Genomic DNA, 19,159 nt, shown 5'->3' with positions numbered 1-19,159 from the left:
ATGTACGCGGGCAGCCTGGGGTTTGAGTCCAGCCTGTGGAACCATTTTCTGTATGTCTTTCCCCCGCTCTCTTGTGCCTGTTACCGATTCTATCCACTGGCCGCCTCGATCAATAAAAGCATAAAAAGCCCATCGTATGTAATGTGACTGCTGTTTCAAAAAGGCCATCCCTTTACTTTGCCCATCTAAGAGCTACACCTTAGATGCTGAGGTGCATCCACACTGGAGTTTAAAAAATGTCTTCGGAGCAGGAAACATGCAAAAAAGTGGGAGGGAGAGAGGACAAGACATGACCAGTCCCTTCTACCTGCTGTCCCTAATCAGCCACAACATCACTCCTTCCATCCTACGTTTCAGATTGGATTATTAGCCCTAACATCAAAACTATTCAAGGCTACCTAAAGCCAACCACACACTAAAAGATTTCACTGTTTAGTTTGTATAGTGTGTGCTGTGGAACAAGAGGATCAACTCAGCACAACACACAACTAACAGATTCTGTTCACCAACTACCAGAGTCTCGGCTCTCAAAATGTCAAATCTCGTGTCGTCAAACCTGACTTTAGACTGAACAAGCTAATGTGGCTAGCTGTTAGCTCACTGTGGTAGGTTTAACAGCATATTATTTTGTTGTAACTAATCAACAAATTGCTACTCCATTTCTGACATCCATCTAACTTTATACTTCCCATTTCCATTCACACCCTCTTTAATAAAATCAGAGCTTATGTGTGATCTCGGCTTTCAGTACTACATTGCCCACAATCCTTAGGTGTCACAGTGACTTTCCTGAGTGGCCAAATCCATTGATTGAGCTGGCAAAATGGCCATAACAAATAGTGCAATGCATTAAAATGGTATTAATAATAATAATAATAATAATAATAATAATAATATTGTTAGTAAGAATAACTGGTAAACAGAGGCAACAATTAGGGGTGGGAATCACAGGTGGCTCCATGATACAATATTATCACAATACTTGGGTCATGATTCCATATTATTGCAATACAATGAGTATCGTGATACCATATATTGCGATCTATACCATTTTTTCAACTGTTTAGCTGATTCAGCATTAATCTTGCCCTTTTGTTTGTCATATTTCTGCAGTATTTTATTTTCATGCAGCACTTCTTGCAAACTTCATGTGTCATGTCCATCTCTTTTGTGCCTTGCTTGCATTCCTAATGTCCTTCCCTTGGCACTGCCATGTTTGTTGCACTAACTTCCTCCTGCTCTATGACTGTCACCTCTGCTGACCCCACTGGACAAACAATTATCCAAACAATTGATTTAATTTTTCCATTATCATAGACTTCAGTTCATATTAGTAATTAATTTGAAAAAATCGATACTTGGTGGATGAGACGATATGATAAATCACCACACAAAATATCGCGATACAATGCTGTATAAATTTTTTTCTCCCACCCCTATTAGCAATAGGCAGGAAATGGAGAGAATTGGTTTAGAAGTGGCAAAAACAGGCTAAAAAAGTAGTGGAAATAGTTTAAAGTCAACAGTGGCTTTACAGTGGAAGAAATGGGCTGAAAAGTGGTGAAATGTGATTAAAAAATGGCAGAAATGGGTTTAAAGTGGCAAGAAAAATGATAAATGTGGGTTAAAATGTTGCAAAAGTGGTCTAAAGAGATGAAAATGGGCACAAATTGTGCAAAATCAGAGAAAATTGGCAAATAATATTGGCAAAATTGGACAGGTAGAGTTGCTAAATCAGTTAACTGTAAGCTAGATTACTAACATCAATGCTACTGATAAAACACACATGTACTGATACAGTCAATTAATCTAAACACATTTTTCATTTCATTAATTTTGTGAATATATTTTCACAAAAATGGGTAAAATAACAATTTGGAATAATTTAAAAATATATTTCTAGTTTTCTTAATAGCATCTGGTGACCCCCTCTCAGTGTCTTGCAACTCCCAAGGGGTCATGACCCCTGTGTTAGGAACCACTGATGTAGAAGACATAAGCAAAAGTACTATCGACTCTCATTGTAGGTGACAGTAGTACATTACCCACAATCCTCTAGCGTCACAGCAATGTCTCTGATTGGTGGAGCACAAATTTTATCTGTGAGCCACGAGTGAAGTTAACAGTCGAGGAAAAAGTAGCGGGTTACTGTTGAGGTCATGGTAAGATGGAACTATGATGAAAACTGTTCATTGACAGCCTTTTTTTCCATGATGAAAACTAGACTAAAACTTACCAAAGAAAGATCTGTGATGACTAAAGCTGACTAAAACTAAGCTACATTTTCATCAAGATGACTTAAACTAGACGAAAACATAATTTAGTTTAAATTTAGTTTAAATTTAGTTTAAATTTAGACATTAAAAATCCATTATATTTCTCCACTGTGGGTAAATCTGTCCAAATACGAACCATCTGTAGCTATTCAGTCTTTCAGCTGTAGAAAGCAGGGACCCTGCATTAGGCAGGGTGCAGAGAACACACTACCATGATTTAGTACCAGATTTAGGCAAGAGAATAAATGCTTGGACTAAAAGTAAAGACTAAAATGCGAGGACTTTGTATGGACTAAAAATAGACAAAAATGTTTTTTAAATTTTCATTGACTAAAACTAGACTAAAACTAAAAAGGGTAGAAATGACTAAAATGTGACTAAATCTCAAAGAAATGTAATCAAAAGACTAAAATCAAAAATAGCTGCCAAAATTAACACTGCCATCTACGCATATGAAAAAGGAGGTCTAAAGGTTAAGTGACTCTTTAAATAATAACCAGATGGGATCTCTTATGGCAAGGGTTCTCAACCTTTTCAGCCCACGACCTCCAAAATAAAGGTGCCAGTGACCTGGGACCCCACTGTACCTGAAGGAGGCTAAACACAGCAATGAACATTCAAGAACAGTCACGTGCAGACAAGGCTGTCCATTAGGGGGGAAAAATGGGAGAGCTGCCAAACTGGGGGCCAGCAAAATCATGGTCCATTGTAAAGTTAAGCTGTGGTATTTTATATTTAACCTGAATAATAACCACTCTTATCAAAGAAACAAATTTTGATTCATTTGTGTAGTAAGTAGCCCTCTTAAAAATGTAAATCCTTTTGTTAAAAACAGAATTAAAATACATTAAAAACAGCTAAAATGGATTATAATGGCAAAAATAGTGGAAAAGGTGGTGAAATTGGATTTTAAAAGTAGAAGAAATGGGTGAGAAATGCCCAAAATTGGATAGAAGTGGCAAAAAAAAACCCAAAAATTGCAAAAATTGGTTAAAGTGTCTAAAATGGCTTATTGAGTAGTGAAAGGGGATTAAAAAGTGGCTGAAATGGCATCAAAATAGCAAAAATAGGTGGAAATTTGGTGAAATGGGATAAAAATGACATAAATTGGCAAAAAAAAAAAGGTTAGCTGAGGCATGAATAGTCAGAAACTGGCAAAAGCTGGCTTTTCAAATTCTGAAATGTCGCTTAAAAAGTGGTAAAAGGGGTTAATAGTGGCAATAATGTGTTAACAGAGGCAACAATAGACAGAGAGTTGCAAGATTTGGTTTAGAAGTGGCAAAAACAGGCAGAAAAAAGTGGTGGAAAGGGTTTAAAATGGACAAAAAAAAAAGGTTTTCAGCTGCAAAAATATGTTAAAATTGGCAAAATTGGAGGGAAAAGTGATAAAAAAGGGTTACATATAGGCAAAACTGGTGTCAAGTGGCACCAGTGTGATTAAAAAATGTTCTTAGTTTTGTTAAGGCATCTGGAGACCCTCTCTCAGTCTCTCATGACCCCCAGTGGGGTCCCTACCCCAAGGTTGAGAACCCCTGTCTTACTGCTCTGATGAATTGGCTCTTTTTTTGCACATCACTAGTGCAGGAGGGCTCTTTCAGACTCTCTGAACTCCCATGGCTGTGGGCTTGTCAGGCGATGACTGCAGATGGCTGCTGAGGTTGGTGTGACATGAAACCATGGATTAAAAAGTTCCTCTTCTGACTGAAGGATGCTTTCTCCAAAGGTTGCTGCTCTGTGCAACCTTTGCACTAAGATGAGGTGTGGTTGAGTCTGCTTCAAACTGAGTTCAGAGACTCTTATGTCACACTATCAGACTTGATTAAATCTAATTTTATGTATTTTATAATGCACACAGAACCGAAACCCAGAGTGAGAATGCCAGGTTGGAGCCTATTTGATGAAAAGTGTTAGTTTATTTGTTGCGTGTTGTGCATGTGGAGTGGAGCGGCTGAATAATGAAGATGGACGAGGGCGCTGCTAATGAGCATAATTAAAATGACGATCATGCTCTAGCCCACGCTGCCAAAAGTATGAGCAGTAAATCTATAACGACACAGTCCCTGAACACAATGAGACTGACAGGAATGATGCACAGCTATCTCCTCCTTTTTGGACAGATAGTGATGTTGACCCACTCTGTGTGCAGAGGCCGCCGGTGCAGTTCTCCGTAGCCAGCGCCACGCCGTCGCACAGCCGTCCTCCGTGTTTGGGCTCCGGAGCCGTGCACTCCCTGCTGCGCTGCCTCTCGCAATCCGAGCTGCACGCAGACCACTCCGTCCACTCCCCCCACCCGCCGTCCACTGAGGGAGACAGAAGCAGGAAAGTTTGAGCACACAAAGATGCACTTTGAAAAGTGAGGGAAGTTTAAAAAAGAATAGAGAAGCAGCAGAAAAAGCAAACACAGAGGCAAAATAGAGCAATTATTTCACCTAACATAACAAAAAGGCATAAAAAATTTAACATTAAGCCTAAGTTGATTTATTTAATAGTTATCTGGGACTTTTCATGGAAACACTTTCAAGTAAATGCTCCACTTCTATCTTTACAAAAACATTTTCTCCTCAGGGTGCCAAAATGTGCTGTCTCACCAACTTCACAAAACACAAAGAGACTCTACTTATGCCACACTCGATCAAGTCTCCTTTCCACCTCTAAATGCTCTCACAGCCCCCCCTTCTTCCTGCTAATCTAAACGCAAATGCACCCTGTTTATGTTCAAACTGCGATGTGGGAGAAAAGAAGCCGTCAGAAGGCAGCAGTTGGCAAAGAGGAGATAATGTTTGCAGGAGTGCACTGCCTTGGCCTGATAACTTTTTTCTTCTTAAACCTGATGAGCGTTTCTCTTTGTACTGGCGCTATGGTTCAAATCAAAAATTTAGGTTTGTCTTAGGAAAAAAACACTGGGGCAGAGGAGATTACACGCGAGTTTTGATAACTGGAACTGCTGCTCTGCGATTATTCTCTTAACTAAAGCCACGGCTGTTCTTCTCTCTCCGGTTTCTCTTTATCCACATCGTCTCTTCTCGTTAATTTCTTTTCTCAAGGTCCCGAGGATCTGTTCTACGAACCACTGTCACTATCAGCAGTGCATTATGGGGGGAATGCAAGTTTAAAATGTGACTAATACTAACTACGAAGTTAACTTTTTTCTTTTAAATTCAGATCCAAACAGAAATCAAAGAGAACATTTTGTTGCTTTCACTGTCTTACACCTTCCTCCATTTTTAATTTCTTCTTCATTAACTGTTTATGATTTAGATTTTAGACAAAAATCTATATCTGTAATAATTGGCCAGAAGTCCAAGGTGTATCCCATCTCTGTCTACCTGTAGCTGGGATTAGCTCCACCTCCCCACCCCCATTAACCCCAAATGGGACAACTGGTGTAGATCAGGGGTTCTCAACCTTTATAGCCCCCCAAAACAAAAGTGCCAGAGACCAGGGAACCCCACTGTACCTGAACATTCAAGAATAGTCATGTGCAGACAAGGCCGTCCATAAGGGGGGAAAGCCTTCTGAGGTCCAGCCAAACTGGGGGCCCATGGAAATCAGCAAAATCATGGGGCCATTGTAAAGTTAAGCTGTTGTATCCACATTTTATATTCAACCTCAATAATAACCATGCCTATCAAAGAACCAAATATCATTTTAATTCATCTGAGTAGTAAATAGCCTTCTTAAAAATGTAAATCCCTTTTGTTAAAAACAGAAATAAAATGAGTTAAAAATAGCTAAATTGGGTTAATAATGGCAAAAATGGTGGAAAAGGTGGTGAAATTGTATTTTAAAAGTAGCAGAAATGGGTAAGAAGTGGCACAAAATTAGATAATAGTGGCATAAAATAACCATACAAAGGCAAAAAATAGATAAAAGTGGCTATAACGGACATAAATAGTGGTGTAAGAGGATTAACAAGTGGCTGAAATGGCTTTAAAGTGGCAAAAATGGGTGGAAATTTGGTGTAATGGGATTAAACATTGATATAAACTGGCAAATAAGAGCAGAAAAATAGGTAGAGATTGGTTGAACAGGCTAAAATGGGCATATCAAATGGTGAAATGTGGTTAAATGGGCAAAACATGGGTCAACAGAGGCAGCCATAGGCAGACGGTGGCAAAAGTCTGTTTAGAAATGGCAAAAAAAGGCAAGAAAGTGGTGGAAAAGGTTTAAATTAGATAAAATGTGTTTTTTAAGTGGTGAAAACGTGTTAAAATTGGCAAAATCGGTGGGAAAAAATGTATGAAAACAGATAAAAATTTGACAAAATTGGTATAGAGTGGCAATAGTGTACTTTAAAAAATATTCTCAGTTTTTTAAGGCATCTGTAGACGACCTCTCAGTGTCTCGACCCCAACAGTGAGAACCACTGGTGTATATTATGAATGGATAGATGGGTCGATTACTATCCCTACCAGCTTTGGACATGTGCTGCACCTTTAGGTTAAAATCAGTGCTGGTTTCACCATAAGGCAGGGGTAGTCAATTCCTACTGGGGCCACTGTGGCTCAGTAGGCTCAGTTTAACCCCGATTTGCTCCCACTGCTGCGTCAGTGGTGTGGAAATGTGTATGGAAGCGTGCTCATAGGATTAGTTTATACTGACTGCCAATCCTGCATAGCAACCATGTGTAAACCATGGTTGCTATGGAGTATGCCCTGTGTGAAAAGTGGCAAATATGGCCTCAAAGGATGGCAAAAGTGGTTCAGTGGCAATAATGGTGAAAATGGGATTTAAATGGGTGGAAAAATGGATTGAAAGTGGCAGAAATAGATTGAACTGGCCTAAAATGGCTATTAAGAATAATGAAATGCATTTAACTTGGGCTAAAATGGGTGTTAGAGTGGTGAAAAGGAGTTAATAGTGGCAACAGTGGGCAGAAAGTGGCAAAAAAAAGGCAAAAACAGGCTAAAAGTGGTGGAAACGGCTGAAAAGTGGCTTTACAGTGGAAGAAAAGGTGGTGAAATGGGGATTGAAAAACAGCAGAAATGGGTTTAAAGTGGCAAAAGATTGTGAGAAAAGTGACGAATATGGCTTAAAAGATTGCAAAATTGGTGTAAAGAAAATGGGTGCAAATTGTCCAAATTTGGAGAAGACTGGCATACAATATTGGCTAAATTGCACTTGACATGGCTTGATTTTATACACCTGTGGCAACAAATAAAACCATACCACAGTCACGTATAAACTCCAAAGTGCAGTATGGGGTCTTCATACTAAGAGATAAACAGTTAAACTTTTAATCCTGTTATTAAAAACACTGTTCAGAGACTTGAATTCCTTGAAATCACACACTGTTATCACCTTTGTCACATTCACTTCAGTGTTGTGAGAATAAGGCTTTGTTAGCCAAATTGATGCCTTAAAGCACATGCTGACTAATATTCCTAATGTTGGCTTCAAAACTACAGTCTAAAACTGTCAGGCAGAATAAACTCCTTTTCTCCAATGCTAAACTGCTGGTTCTGCCCAAGGATGTCTCTGTTGTTGCTTTTCTTGGAGAGTGGTGGATGATATGTTCTTATTTAACCTCTGTCATTAACAGCTGTGGGGATGTGTAACACAGTAAGAGGGAATTTAACAAGTTTAAAACGACTGACACAAACGCCTGTTTTACGTTGCACTCTTACCTTCAAAATTCTCATTGTAAATCACTTTACTAAGGGAGTCTTTGATGCTCAGTTTTGTGGCCTTTATATCAGAATACCATTCTTTATTTCCAGTTATTTCCCATTCACTGTATTTAAAGTTAACCTTGTCAGAGCTTAGTCACAATTTCAGCTTTGGACATGTGACATGCCCTCAGGTTTAAATGTAACAGTTGAAATGAAGGTCCTCCGGGAATGTCCAATTGGGAGGAGACCTCAGGGCAAACCCACAACTCGCTGGAGGGATTATCTATCCCGTCTGGCCTGGGAATGCCTCAGGATCCCCCAGGAGGAGCTGGGATATCTCACTAGGGATGGGGGTGACTGGGCTGAACTGCTTAACCTGCTGCCACCGTGACCTGGCCACTGGTAAGTGAAAGAAGCCGGATGGATGGACTCTACTGAAAAACCATTTCCATAGAGATACACTGCTGCCGTCACTTATTGTGAAACTGCTTTTCAACTTTAACATGTTTAATACAAAGTTTTTAATCTTTTTTCTTTTGTATAGTACAGCAGCAGCAGCATAATCTTCAAAATAGGAGGTAATAGGCCATAAATGACAACTACTAGTGTTTCTATCACTAAATACTGAGCATCAAGATGGATATGTAAGCAGGGAGCAAGCCTCAAAGAACAAATGCATTCAAAACATGCTGACTACAGTGGTTTAAATCTTTCAGTGGGAAAATCTGTATTTGTTTTTTTGAGAAAATTGTGATGGTTCAATAAGCTCAGGTTTAAACACTGCAGAGCAGAGGGGAAACATCTGCCTCGCTCTGCTCAAAGGTGAAACAAACACCTCTGAAACTCACTAATTAACACGTTTGTCTTGTTTGTTAAATCAGTACCAAAACCAAAATGTAAAAACAGTAATTAGTGGTTTCATGCGGGGTTGTGTGCTGCTCCAGGAGTCAAGAAAGTCATCACAAGAAATACTGCCTGCATAATAACTCCATCTAATAAAACAAATTATGAACTTTATACTTACTGGACAAACAAAACAAACAAGGTGGAAGTTTGAGGGTCAAAGTTTTGCTCAACTGTTTTTTTTAAAGGTAAAACTTTCACACATTCAAACTAAACATATGTGGGGACTAGAAAATTGGTTTCCAACCTGTGGTCCAGACACCCCTAGAGAGGTAGAAAGATTTAAGCATTCTTAAGATATTGCATTAACAAGAATTACACAGAAAGTAGGGAAACTTCTGCAACAAAATGCCTTGGAGGCAGAAAAATACAAATATTTCTTACTAGAATGAAGCAAATAATCTATTTATCAATGCTTCCATCTATAAGTTACACCCCTCGTCCCATTTAGGGCTGCGGGGGCTGGTGCCAGTCTCAGCTGTTACTGGACAAGAGGCAGGTACCACCTTGGACTGTCATTCACAGGAGTGACATGTAGAGACAAGTAAGCAGGCATGCTTACAATCACACCAAGGGCAATTTTAATTAACCTAATAAGTATGTTGTGGAGTGTGGGAGGAAGCTGGGTTGCCTGGAGAGAGGCCCTGAGAGCTCATAATAAAAACTAAGAGATATAAAGCCATAGAGGTACAGTCATGGACTCAATCATATAGTGTTTGGCTGTTTTAATGCATAGTCTGAGGTTAGATATGTTTAAAAGTATTAAGAGAGCGTGATGAAGGTGTGCAAAGATGGTCCAACATGTTAGAGGAATAAGTGCAAACTCACAGATGTGCAGTGCATAGGACAAGATTTAATTTGTAAGATTTTGTGCTGATACTCAGGTTTTCCTCTCCCTCTGCTCCTAGTCTGTGTGCAGAGCTAAGCTAATCGCCTGCTGGCAATGGCTTCATATTTTATGGGACATAATGTGCAATAATGGGACATTACAGTATCTGCTGCATCATGGATATCATCATGAACATGCTGAATTCACCTCCCCACCATCCTGCGCCTGAGATGTGATATTTCATATGAACATGCAAAGCTACAGACCACGTTTCAGACTCACCCTTGATCCTTTCTTTTTCTCTGCTGTCAGTTATATTTGGGTTTGCATCTGATTGATATTCATATTTGCTCTCTTCCTTCTTTATGCTGGCGCACAATTTCCCACAGGATAAATGACGCTGTGTCTTATCTTACAATTAACAGGCAAGTTTAAGAGTGGCGCTTATCTAATCATTTTATACTTGGCTGGAATCAAAATAGTAATATTTTCAGTTTAACTGGTGTTGGATTAATTGGTGAAAGTCTAGGCAGATGTTCTGTGTGCTTGGATTTCTAAGACTTTGTTTACCTTCTAAATAATGTTAAACATGCAATTGCAACATGCAATTTTCAGTGTCTGCAAGTTGCAAGGGAAGTGCCTGCAGAATCACAAAGTCAGGGTAAAGTCATGAATATTCAGAAAGAAAACACAGGTGACTGTGCAGATGCCCATTCAAAACAATGCAGATGGAATGACACATTTAAAACGTCATGCTTTAAGTTGAATATTTTTGTCCAGTATGCTTGTCACTGATTGATTCAGGGATATTTGAACTTCTATATATCCTGAAACAGACACATCCAGACTGAAGGATGTGTTCAAACACAGCTCATAAGCAGAGTGGAGGATGTGCCCGCTGTGTTACCTCTGGTTACAATCTGCGCTCGCTCATGTTTGAATAATTACACATTCAGTACACATGTCTTCACTTTGTGGGCTTTTGAAGAGTGTGGATAACATCGGACGTGTCTGCTCTAGGAACGTTCTCAGGGCAATTCTTCCTAGTCTTAACAGAAACGCTGCATGATCAGACAAGTTCATCTTGTTGAACAGATATTTGTACCTCTCATATGTTTATTGAACTAAAAACTCAAGAGATACCCTGGATATCTGCATTTTGAGTAAATTTGAGTTTATAAACTCACCAGGAGGCCGCCATGTTTGGTCCACGTTGGTACCATGATGCCACTTAGATGGAGCACTCCTTGCCGTTGCTATGCGGTAACCAGTTTTTCAGTTCTCAATAAAACTCCCTACAAGTGACTGGATTGACTGTATAGTGGGAGCATGCAGGTAGCTTTTAAAAATAAAACTATTATGTCCAAACCAATGGAGTTTCTCAAAAGAAATGCTATAGTAGGCAAGTAAAAGCCCACAATACCATTTCTTTGGAGAAACTCCCAGAAGTGTCTTCATGCTGTGTTTATCTTTACCTGCAACATTTGTAGAAACAGAAAGCTTCATAAGTAGTAGAAGTTTGGGGAACAACTTCATTAAACAGACGCATTTTAGCTCGTGGCCTTTATCTGGTTCATCAAGAAAAAGATTTTAAACATATTCCACTGAGGTGGACAAAAATATTTGCTGCAACAAAGTAAATATGGCTCTGTATTTATCATTTTCCTATCTAGTTTGACAGATAACCGCTCGTGGTGTAAGGAAAAAAATTCTCAGTGCGTGAGACGTGCAATGCCTCTGAGATACAGCACTAAAACTGGCTGAAACAGCTGTTACTGCATAGCAATGGCAAGGAGTGCGGTTACTAAGTGAGTGCCACTGGGACCAGTGTTATTTTCAAAACGAAATCTATAATGAAAAACGGTCACTGCATTTTCAGGCAGATCCATTTCCTGGTTGAAACCAGACTCAAAAATCAGGAGAAACTCTTGGTATTCCATTTTTTTCATTTTTGACCAAAAATGGAAAAAACGGAATAACAAGTTTTTTTTTTTTCCCCCCATTTTGGTCACAGAAACGGAAAAACAAATAACATTTTAAAGAGGTGACCAATTTTTGTTTTTTTCATTTAATGAAATACTTGAGGAAAAGGAAATCATGTGACCCAGTTGGAAAGGTGAGCTTTTCAAAATAAAAGTCTCCATGTCAAAACAAGAGCCATCCATTGAATTTAACAGTATTACAACAGGCCAAAATGCTCTATATACAATATTTGATAAACAATGTTAATTGTAAATGTACTGGCAATTTTATATACATACATACATATATATATATATATATATATATATATATATATATATATATTATAATATTGTAAAACAGGGGAGGGGTGCAGGGGTCAGTGTGAGGGGGCTTGAGGGGGGCAAGATCAGTTGGTTTAATGCTAGTTTCATTTTGAATAGAGACCCCAATAAAGCAGATAGGTAATACAGTGGGATTAATGTTATGATGAAAATAAATAACCCAAAGTGATTACCTTAAAAAAGAAGAAAAACATTTTTATTATTGCTACAAGGAATGTGATCATTGAAACTAATGATCATTCTTGTGACTTTTTTCAGATAGAAGTTAGTTTTACTGAAAGATACAGGCCCGTGGTAGTTTTTGTTTTTTTGTCCTTGATGACTACTCAATAGCTGGGTTTCCATTACAGTTTTTTGCAAAATAAAAGCAATATTTCTTAAATTTCAAACAAGTACAATAGCACTTTGAATGTGTTTTCACTGAAGGCCATTTTGGGCATGAGCCTCGCAATTCTCGTAAAATCTCACCTCGCGTGAAACCGCTGCTGGAAAGCTGGATGCTCAAAACCTGTTGCATATTAGTACTATTATGATTACATCTACAGCAGTTGCCTTGACAATTTTGAACAAAAGACGAAGGCAACAGTTGATAGTTCAGAGGTAAAGTCTGTATGTATGGCAAAGCCATGCGTAGGGGTGTAAGTACGATGTTAAGACTATACCATGCCTGTGTGGTGTGTGTGTGTCTGTGTGTACCTGTCCGTGGTGGCAAGTGTTCTGTTTTATGCTGCAGTCTGCTGGGGAGGCAGTACAAAACACAAGGATGCAAGGCGTCTGAACAAACTGGTTAAAAAAGCTGGCTCTGTGGTCGGAATAAAATTGAACTCATTGGAAGATGAGGTGGAGAGACGCGCACTGAGCAAGGTGGAGGCCATCCTGAGAAACATGGACCATCCACTTCATATCTCCCTCAATGAGCAAAGAAACAACAGTGGTGGACGGCTCCTATCCCTGCGCTGCAGGACAGAAAGATTTAGAAAATCTTTCATACCATCAGCGATTAGACTGTATAATTCTAAAGTAAACAGATGAGACTCCCAGACGATTGAATTTCCCTTTGGGGATCAATAAAGTTCTTGTATTGTAATGAATTCCCGTGTTGTCTTGGAATGACTAGATATGCGACACTGTACGTCACCTCCTGTGACTTGTAAACGTGGAAAAAGTGTTTCCATTACACTTTTGCGATATATTGCTATGTCGAAATGTCTGAAAAACCTCCTCATGAGAGCATAAAAACTTTTTAGTGATATTTGAGAGGTTTTTCAAAATTCAGGTGTTTCCATTACCAGTTTTTTATTGTGCTATTTAGATGCACACTTCTAAGGGGTAATGGAAACAAAGCTTATTACAACTCAGAACATTGTTTTTATCTAACTCAGGCTAAATTGCAAAGATTTTGTGTTCATTATTATTGCAATAATATTTATTTTAGTTATTTTAAAATAATTTTGTATGAGTATTGTTAAGTGAGTATGTTGGGTCGGTGTGGTGGGGGATGTCAGTGTTGGGGTGCCTCAAACTAAAGTCTGCTTAGGGCCTCACTTTGGCCAGGGGTGGTCCTGCTCTTTTCATTGCCCTTTCTAAAAAAGGGTAAAAAGTTAAAGTATCTTATTTATACCCTGCAGTATGATGTTTATTGTGACTTGCTTACTGTATATGGCTTATACTTGGCATATTGAGATATTTTGAAGAGAAAATAAACAGATACAATTGGACATATCTCTTGTGATTCACTAAGATTCAGTCGCTGCCTGCATATGTCTAGTTCACCTCCTCCTTTTTCCCCACTTTGCTTCCTAACTAAGAATACTTTTGGCCAAGACTTTCAGCCAAAAAGAAATGCCACAGAGGGTTTCTTCTGGGAGACAGAGGCTGCTATTACAGTGCACATAGTGCAAGAACAGGCGTTAAAGCTACATAATGGAAATAAAAGAAGCATTACTCCCCCCTCCTCAGTGAGTCAGTGTATAATCAAGATGATTAAAAGCTTTGATTAAAGTTGCACAGTGTTGCTTAAAGCATGCCCACAAACGCTGACAGAATGGAGATTTTGTCCTTGCGCTCACCTGGACACAGCGTGTTGCAGGTGCTCTTCTGCACCGACATGCCCTCGCAGAAGGCTCCCCCGTTGAGAGGGGCTGGATTTGTGCAGGTGCGGGAACGTTTCTGGACACCACGACCGCAGCGAACGTTACAAGGAGACCAGTCTGTCCACGATGACCAGCCTCCATTCACTGTGTGTGCCAAAGAGAGGGGAAGATGAATAGAAGGAAATCTGGCCTACATTCTGTGCTTAACAATACATGTTCTGTCAAGAGAAACAGCATCACAGGCTTGCACTTGAAGGTGAAAGAGAATATCTTATTAAGCGGAAGGAATGAGGCTTCTTTGCAAAGATGATCAATGGCGTCTTCCCTGCCGTCAGCTTCGATTTCTCCCTCTGATTTGTTGCTTAAAATAATTCGGGATGATTGACTAATAAGCTCATTTGCTGTCACAGCACAGGAAGAAATACTACGTCCCACTATTTTACATCTGTCTCCGGCTATTGGGAGTCGTAAGCCTGTCAGAGACTTCATTAGCATTACGGAAATTAATGATTGATGTGCCTCAACAGCGGGATGTCAGAAAGAATTAGACGAATTCCCACAGCTGCTAAATGTCCCCTCTGAAAAATAAAAATAACAGGATGAAAGGTCAGTAAAAGAGTGCTGAAACTCTCCAATTAACAGGGTGTTTCTCTAGTGTGTAAGAAGGTGGTACAAGTATGACATTTTAATTTCACTTATTCTCCTCCGTGGCTGCAAAGCTCTCTGCAGGGGCTGGAAAATATACTGGAAACAGTGTCTGCCGGCCTGCAGCTACACAGAACACTCCACACAAACGGTGTTTAGCGCTGGCAGATAAAAGCAGGGGGGTTTGTCACAGTCCTTGTCACTGTCTTTCCCCCATTAATAATTGAGTTCTTGTAAATATCGAGCCCGTGTCTCCTTGTTTTCACACATGAGGGATCACTTGCCCATTACCTGCTCATTAGACTCTTGTGTGAAAAAGGACCACATGCTGCGGTCGAGCAGGGCTTTTTATATTAATGACTTGAGGGAATTTGCTTATGGGGCCAATTTGACAGCCACCGTCTGGAGTGAAAAATGATATTTTGATGCAGACAAGATGGCTGTTTGACATTGTTTTGATCATCTGTGCCGTGCAACTAAAAAGAAGTCTGCCATCGTGTCTTTTTTGGCTCAGACAGAATCTAATTTTAGACTTACTTTCTTCAGAGATGTAAAAAAAAAAGAATGATGTATCTCACCATAGACAACGACAGTCGCTGTTGCACTGCGTCTCTTCGCCACGATGTTGCTGGCGACACAGGTGTAGTTCCCAGAATCAGAGAGACGAGCCTCCGAGATGATGAGATTATGGTCGCCTCGCGTATCAATGACGCCGTCTGAACTTAGAGGTTCTTCATTTTTCAGCCATTCCACCTTAAACACAAGAAAACATACATCAGGAACACAACAGACTTACAGCTTTCATGCAGACGTGGATTATAAAAGATGAGAAGGTATGAAATCAGCTGATGCGTATAAAAATAGACATATCAAAGAGTGCAAGGGGACTGTTTGGCTTTGAAGTACCATCCCCCTTATTATGATCTGCAGAAACTTCATTCAGCATGCACACTTAACAAACAGCTTTTCTCTATTTGTTTCTTGCATGCATGTGGAAATCTCCAGTTTTGTATGATGCAATGCAAATATTTACATCAATGCTTCTTTGTTTGATGTTGCAGCACAGCCCTATCAAAGAGCATCCTCATGGAACCACTCAAAATATCATGTGATGTTGAAAATTCTACAAAATGGATTTCATGTAATACTTTTATTACAGAACAGCAGATAAAATACTCCTTTATTAAAACAAAACATACATGCAGGCCTTTATTGCTTTTTGCTGATTATTCACCACACAGATTATTCACCACAAAAATGTGTTCGCTTCATTTTTGCTAGGTATTTTGTCACGTGCCTCTTGTTTATTAGCCTAACTGTAGCTAACACTACTTAAGCTAATCCTAAACCTAAATCTTACAGCAATTTGAAAACATAATAAGTTTTTTCCGACTGCATAAACACTAAAATCAAAAGTATTACACAATTATCAAAACTCTACACTCAAGGAGCAAAACCTCGGCTCAGATTTGCACCATCATAAGCACAATGTCAGCCACACACTTTCTGCAAAACAATACACACAGTGATTTGCAAACACTAAACACACTTGTATACATTAGACACAGAAGTATATCACGATGTCACTTCCTTGCAATTCCAAAGCACTGACTGTCGAATTATCACACCTATGAGCCAATTGGTTAAACACAAGATCACTTAATTGTAGACACACCAATCAGGTTTAAGCACTATAAAAATGCAGCAGGTGAGTTCACCTGTCTTCAACCAAAATGGAAGGAGTCAGAAGAGGAAGAGTGAGGGTGAGGGGGGGGAATCCACGGACGAGGAGAAGGAGGAAGAGGAAGACCTGAAGCAAGAAGAGAACATGCTCAAAGAAGAAGGGGACCGAATTCATCAAAAAAATCCAAACTCAATCGAAGAACTTTTCTTGGCAGTGGAGGGTTTACGTTCTCTGGCCCCAGGTTCAGGTATCCCTCATCCAGGCCATGGAGGAGGCCTGTGACCAAACAGATACTGCAGCTATGCAAGGATGGATTCGACATTCAAGACGGTTCTTCCCACATTGTCTTGCCAATGAGGATATCGCCTGTGATGCTGAAGAAATTCTCTGGCCAGATCCAGCTAGGTGAAGAGATGTCTAGCATTTTCTGTACTGTATTTTCTGTTTTGTTTTGTTTTCAGATTTTCTTTCTTTTTACTGTAATAGCAACCTGAGCTGGATTCAGTATTTCATGTTTGTCTGATTTGCTTAGCCTACAGTGTTATGCACAGTATTGCAGTAGCATGAAGACTGGGACATGTTTTGTTGTGATTCTCCATGCTGACATGTTGACTGATTTGGGTATATGGAGAGAAATAAATTATATTTTCATCAGTCTGCTGCACTGGTCTTGTGTAGTGTTAGGTGAATTTATTGTGTATTTGCACTCTTCACTTACAGTACTCTAATCACTTAGAAGTAGAATTGCTAAAAGTGTTTAGGTTAGCAACAGCATTGTGTAACTGGTTCAAACAGAATTAAGTCACATGAAATGTGTGTTACATATGGTAACAAAATATAGTTTTATTAAATTAGTTTTAACAAGAGTGTTCACTTTTGCAAAGGATCTGAGGTGTTCTGCTACTTGTGTGTGGTTGTGTAAATTGTGTGTAGTGTTTTGACAAAATGGGCCCTGTTTTCAAAATCGCTTTTAAGCAATCGAAAAAAACCCTAAGTAGCCCTAAGTAGCCTAATTCAACCTTTTGAGCACATTAGCTTAACTCTGGCTAGCCTTTTTTTAAGCTAACACTAAAAAAGAACACAAAAACCTTTAATATTACACTCACTTAAACACTTTAGCCTAAATTCTGCTAGCTCTTTCAAAAGCTAATCCACTAGCCTGCAGTTCAGTGGCTTTAACTAATTAAGCTAACCATGACTATAATTGTAAGTTAGCCTATTTCAACAGATTACACTCTTACTTTGTTCCTACCAAATAATTCAACAGTTAGCCTATTTTACAAGCCTTCTTTAAGCTAGCACTAGGCAAGTTAATCCTTATCCTATACATAATTTAAACACATTTGTTTAATTCATTCACCTATTTTAAAATACTAGCCTTTCTTTTATGTAGGCTAACTCGATGATTTATATAATTCTTAATATCTTTTCAGTACTTTTTCACTTTAAAGAATGGTTAAAATGTTGTATTTTACCCTTAGCAGTGAACTTTTCACTGTGTAGCCTTCCATGCTATGGCTAACACCTGCATGCCTACCTCTTACTTCTAGCTGTTAGCTTAAATCATATGTAGCTAACTTTTTTCCAATTTTCATAAAACTATTTTAACTTTTTTTTCTCCCTTTTAGCTGTGAGCTATTTTGTTTTAGCTTTAGCTAGCAACTACTTACCTCCAACTGCTCCTTTTTAAACTGGAAATTTGGTTTTTAGCTCGCTAATTCACAGCAGGTACATTTTGTAGTGCCAGTGTTTATCTCTTTAACAGGCAGGCTAAATTTGTTATGGTATTCTAGTTGTTTTCTGATAATGGCAAAAAAAGGGAACAAATCTGGAAAGTGTCTGTTTTCAATTAAGCTAGAAATGCTCTTTTTAAACATGTTACTTCACTAAAGGGATTCTTGCTCTCTGACGCGGCCTTAGCTGAATCTGTAATAGTTTGAAGTAAGATGGTGGTGGTTCACCAGTGTCATCAGTTGTTAAGATGGTTATATATGACATGTACCAATTGCACAAATTCTGACAGGACCTGGAGCACACTGTTTGCATGCCTTGGTGTGGTTAGTGCCAGTGAAGAGATGGGACTTTATTCTGCACTGGTCGCAGACAGGGTTGGAAAGTAGCACCCACCATCTGCCAAAAGCCAGGGTTTTTGTGCAGTCTTGAGTGAGTTTGCTCAGCCAAACAGAGTCTGCAGAAAGCTGGGTTTTAGCTGTGACGTGATAAAAGGGAAACAATAAATGTGAATAATATAGGCTGACTTGATCAGCTACAAACTTAGCATTATTGACTGTTCATTTTGCACTTTTAGCAAAATATGTGTCTCAATCTTCACTTATGTGAATAGTTTACATGCCGCTACATGTCATGCTGCTAAGGAGTTAGCTTAATGCATGGTATACTTGGTTTTTGCACCTTTGGCACTGCTTATTCCAACTGCAGACATTTTTAAGAGTATTTTTTTTATAGAATCATGACTTTTCTCCTTGTTAGGTTCATTTAAGATACAGGCTTTAGTATTTCTCCAGAACTGTAACTACATAAGAGTTTGTACTAAAATCCACTGTGGAGTGAGACTCCTGGGGTAAAATAACATCCATTGTAACAGATTTAAATGTTAGCTGAGATTATATCTATTTTCATTTTGATCTTCTGCAATCATCTGGCTTCATTTTCAAAGGGTTACTGTGAAGGTCGGGTCTTAGCCTCCTAAAAACTACTCATTTTGAACTTCAGCTCAGTCAGAATTCTGCTGAAAGAATCAGAGAAAACTGAATACATCACATTATTTCCCAGGAGTCTTCGCTGGCCTCG

General features: G+C 39.1%; 1 protein-coding gene across 2 annotated transcripts in view; it reads right to left on the bottom strand.

Moving 5' to 3' along the window:
- unc5da (unc-5 netrin receptor Da) overlaps window positions 1-19,159 on the bottom strand; it is a 506,379-nt gene that overhangs the window by 78,370 nt on the left and 408,850 nt on the right. For both annotated transcript variants that reach the window (XM_041811637.1, XM_041811638.1), the window contains exons 5-7: window positions 15,243-15,417; window positions 13,996-14,163; window positions 4,412-4,576 (exon numbers count right to left, since the gene is read on the bottom strand). In XM_041811637.1, the coding sequence (XP_041667571.1) occupies window positions 4,412-4,576; window positions 13,996-14,163; window positions 15,243-15,417 (508 nt within the window). The remainder of the gene's footprint in view (window positions 1-4,411; window positions 4,577-13,995; window positions 14,164-15,242; window positions 15,418-19,159) is intronic.

This window comes from Cheilinus undulatus, linkage group 17 (genome assembly GCF_018320785.1).
Source record: "Cheilinus undulatus linkage group 17, ASM1832078v1, whole genome shotgun sequence".
In the NCBI taxonomy this organism is placed as follows: Eukaryota; Metazoa; Chordata; class Actinopteri; order Labriformes; family Labridae; genus Cheilinus; species Cheilinus undulatus.
This window is presented reverse-complemented; position numbering and strand designations above follow the sequence as displayed.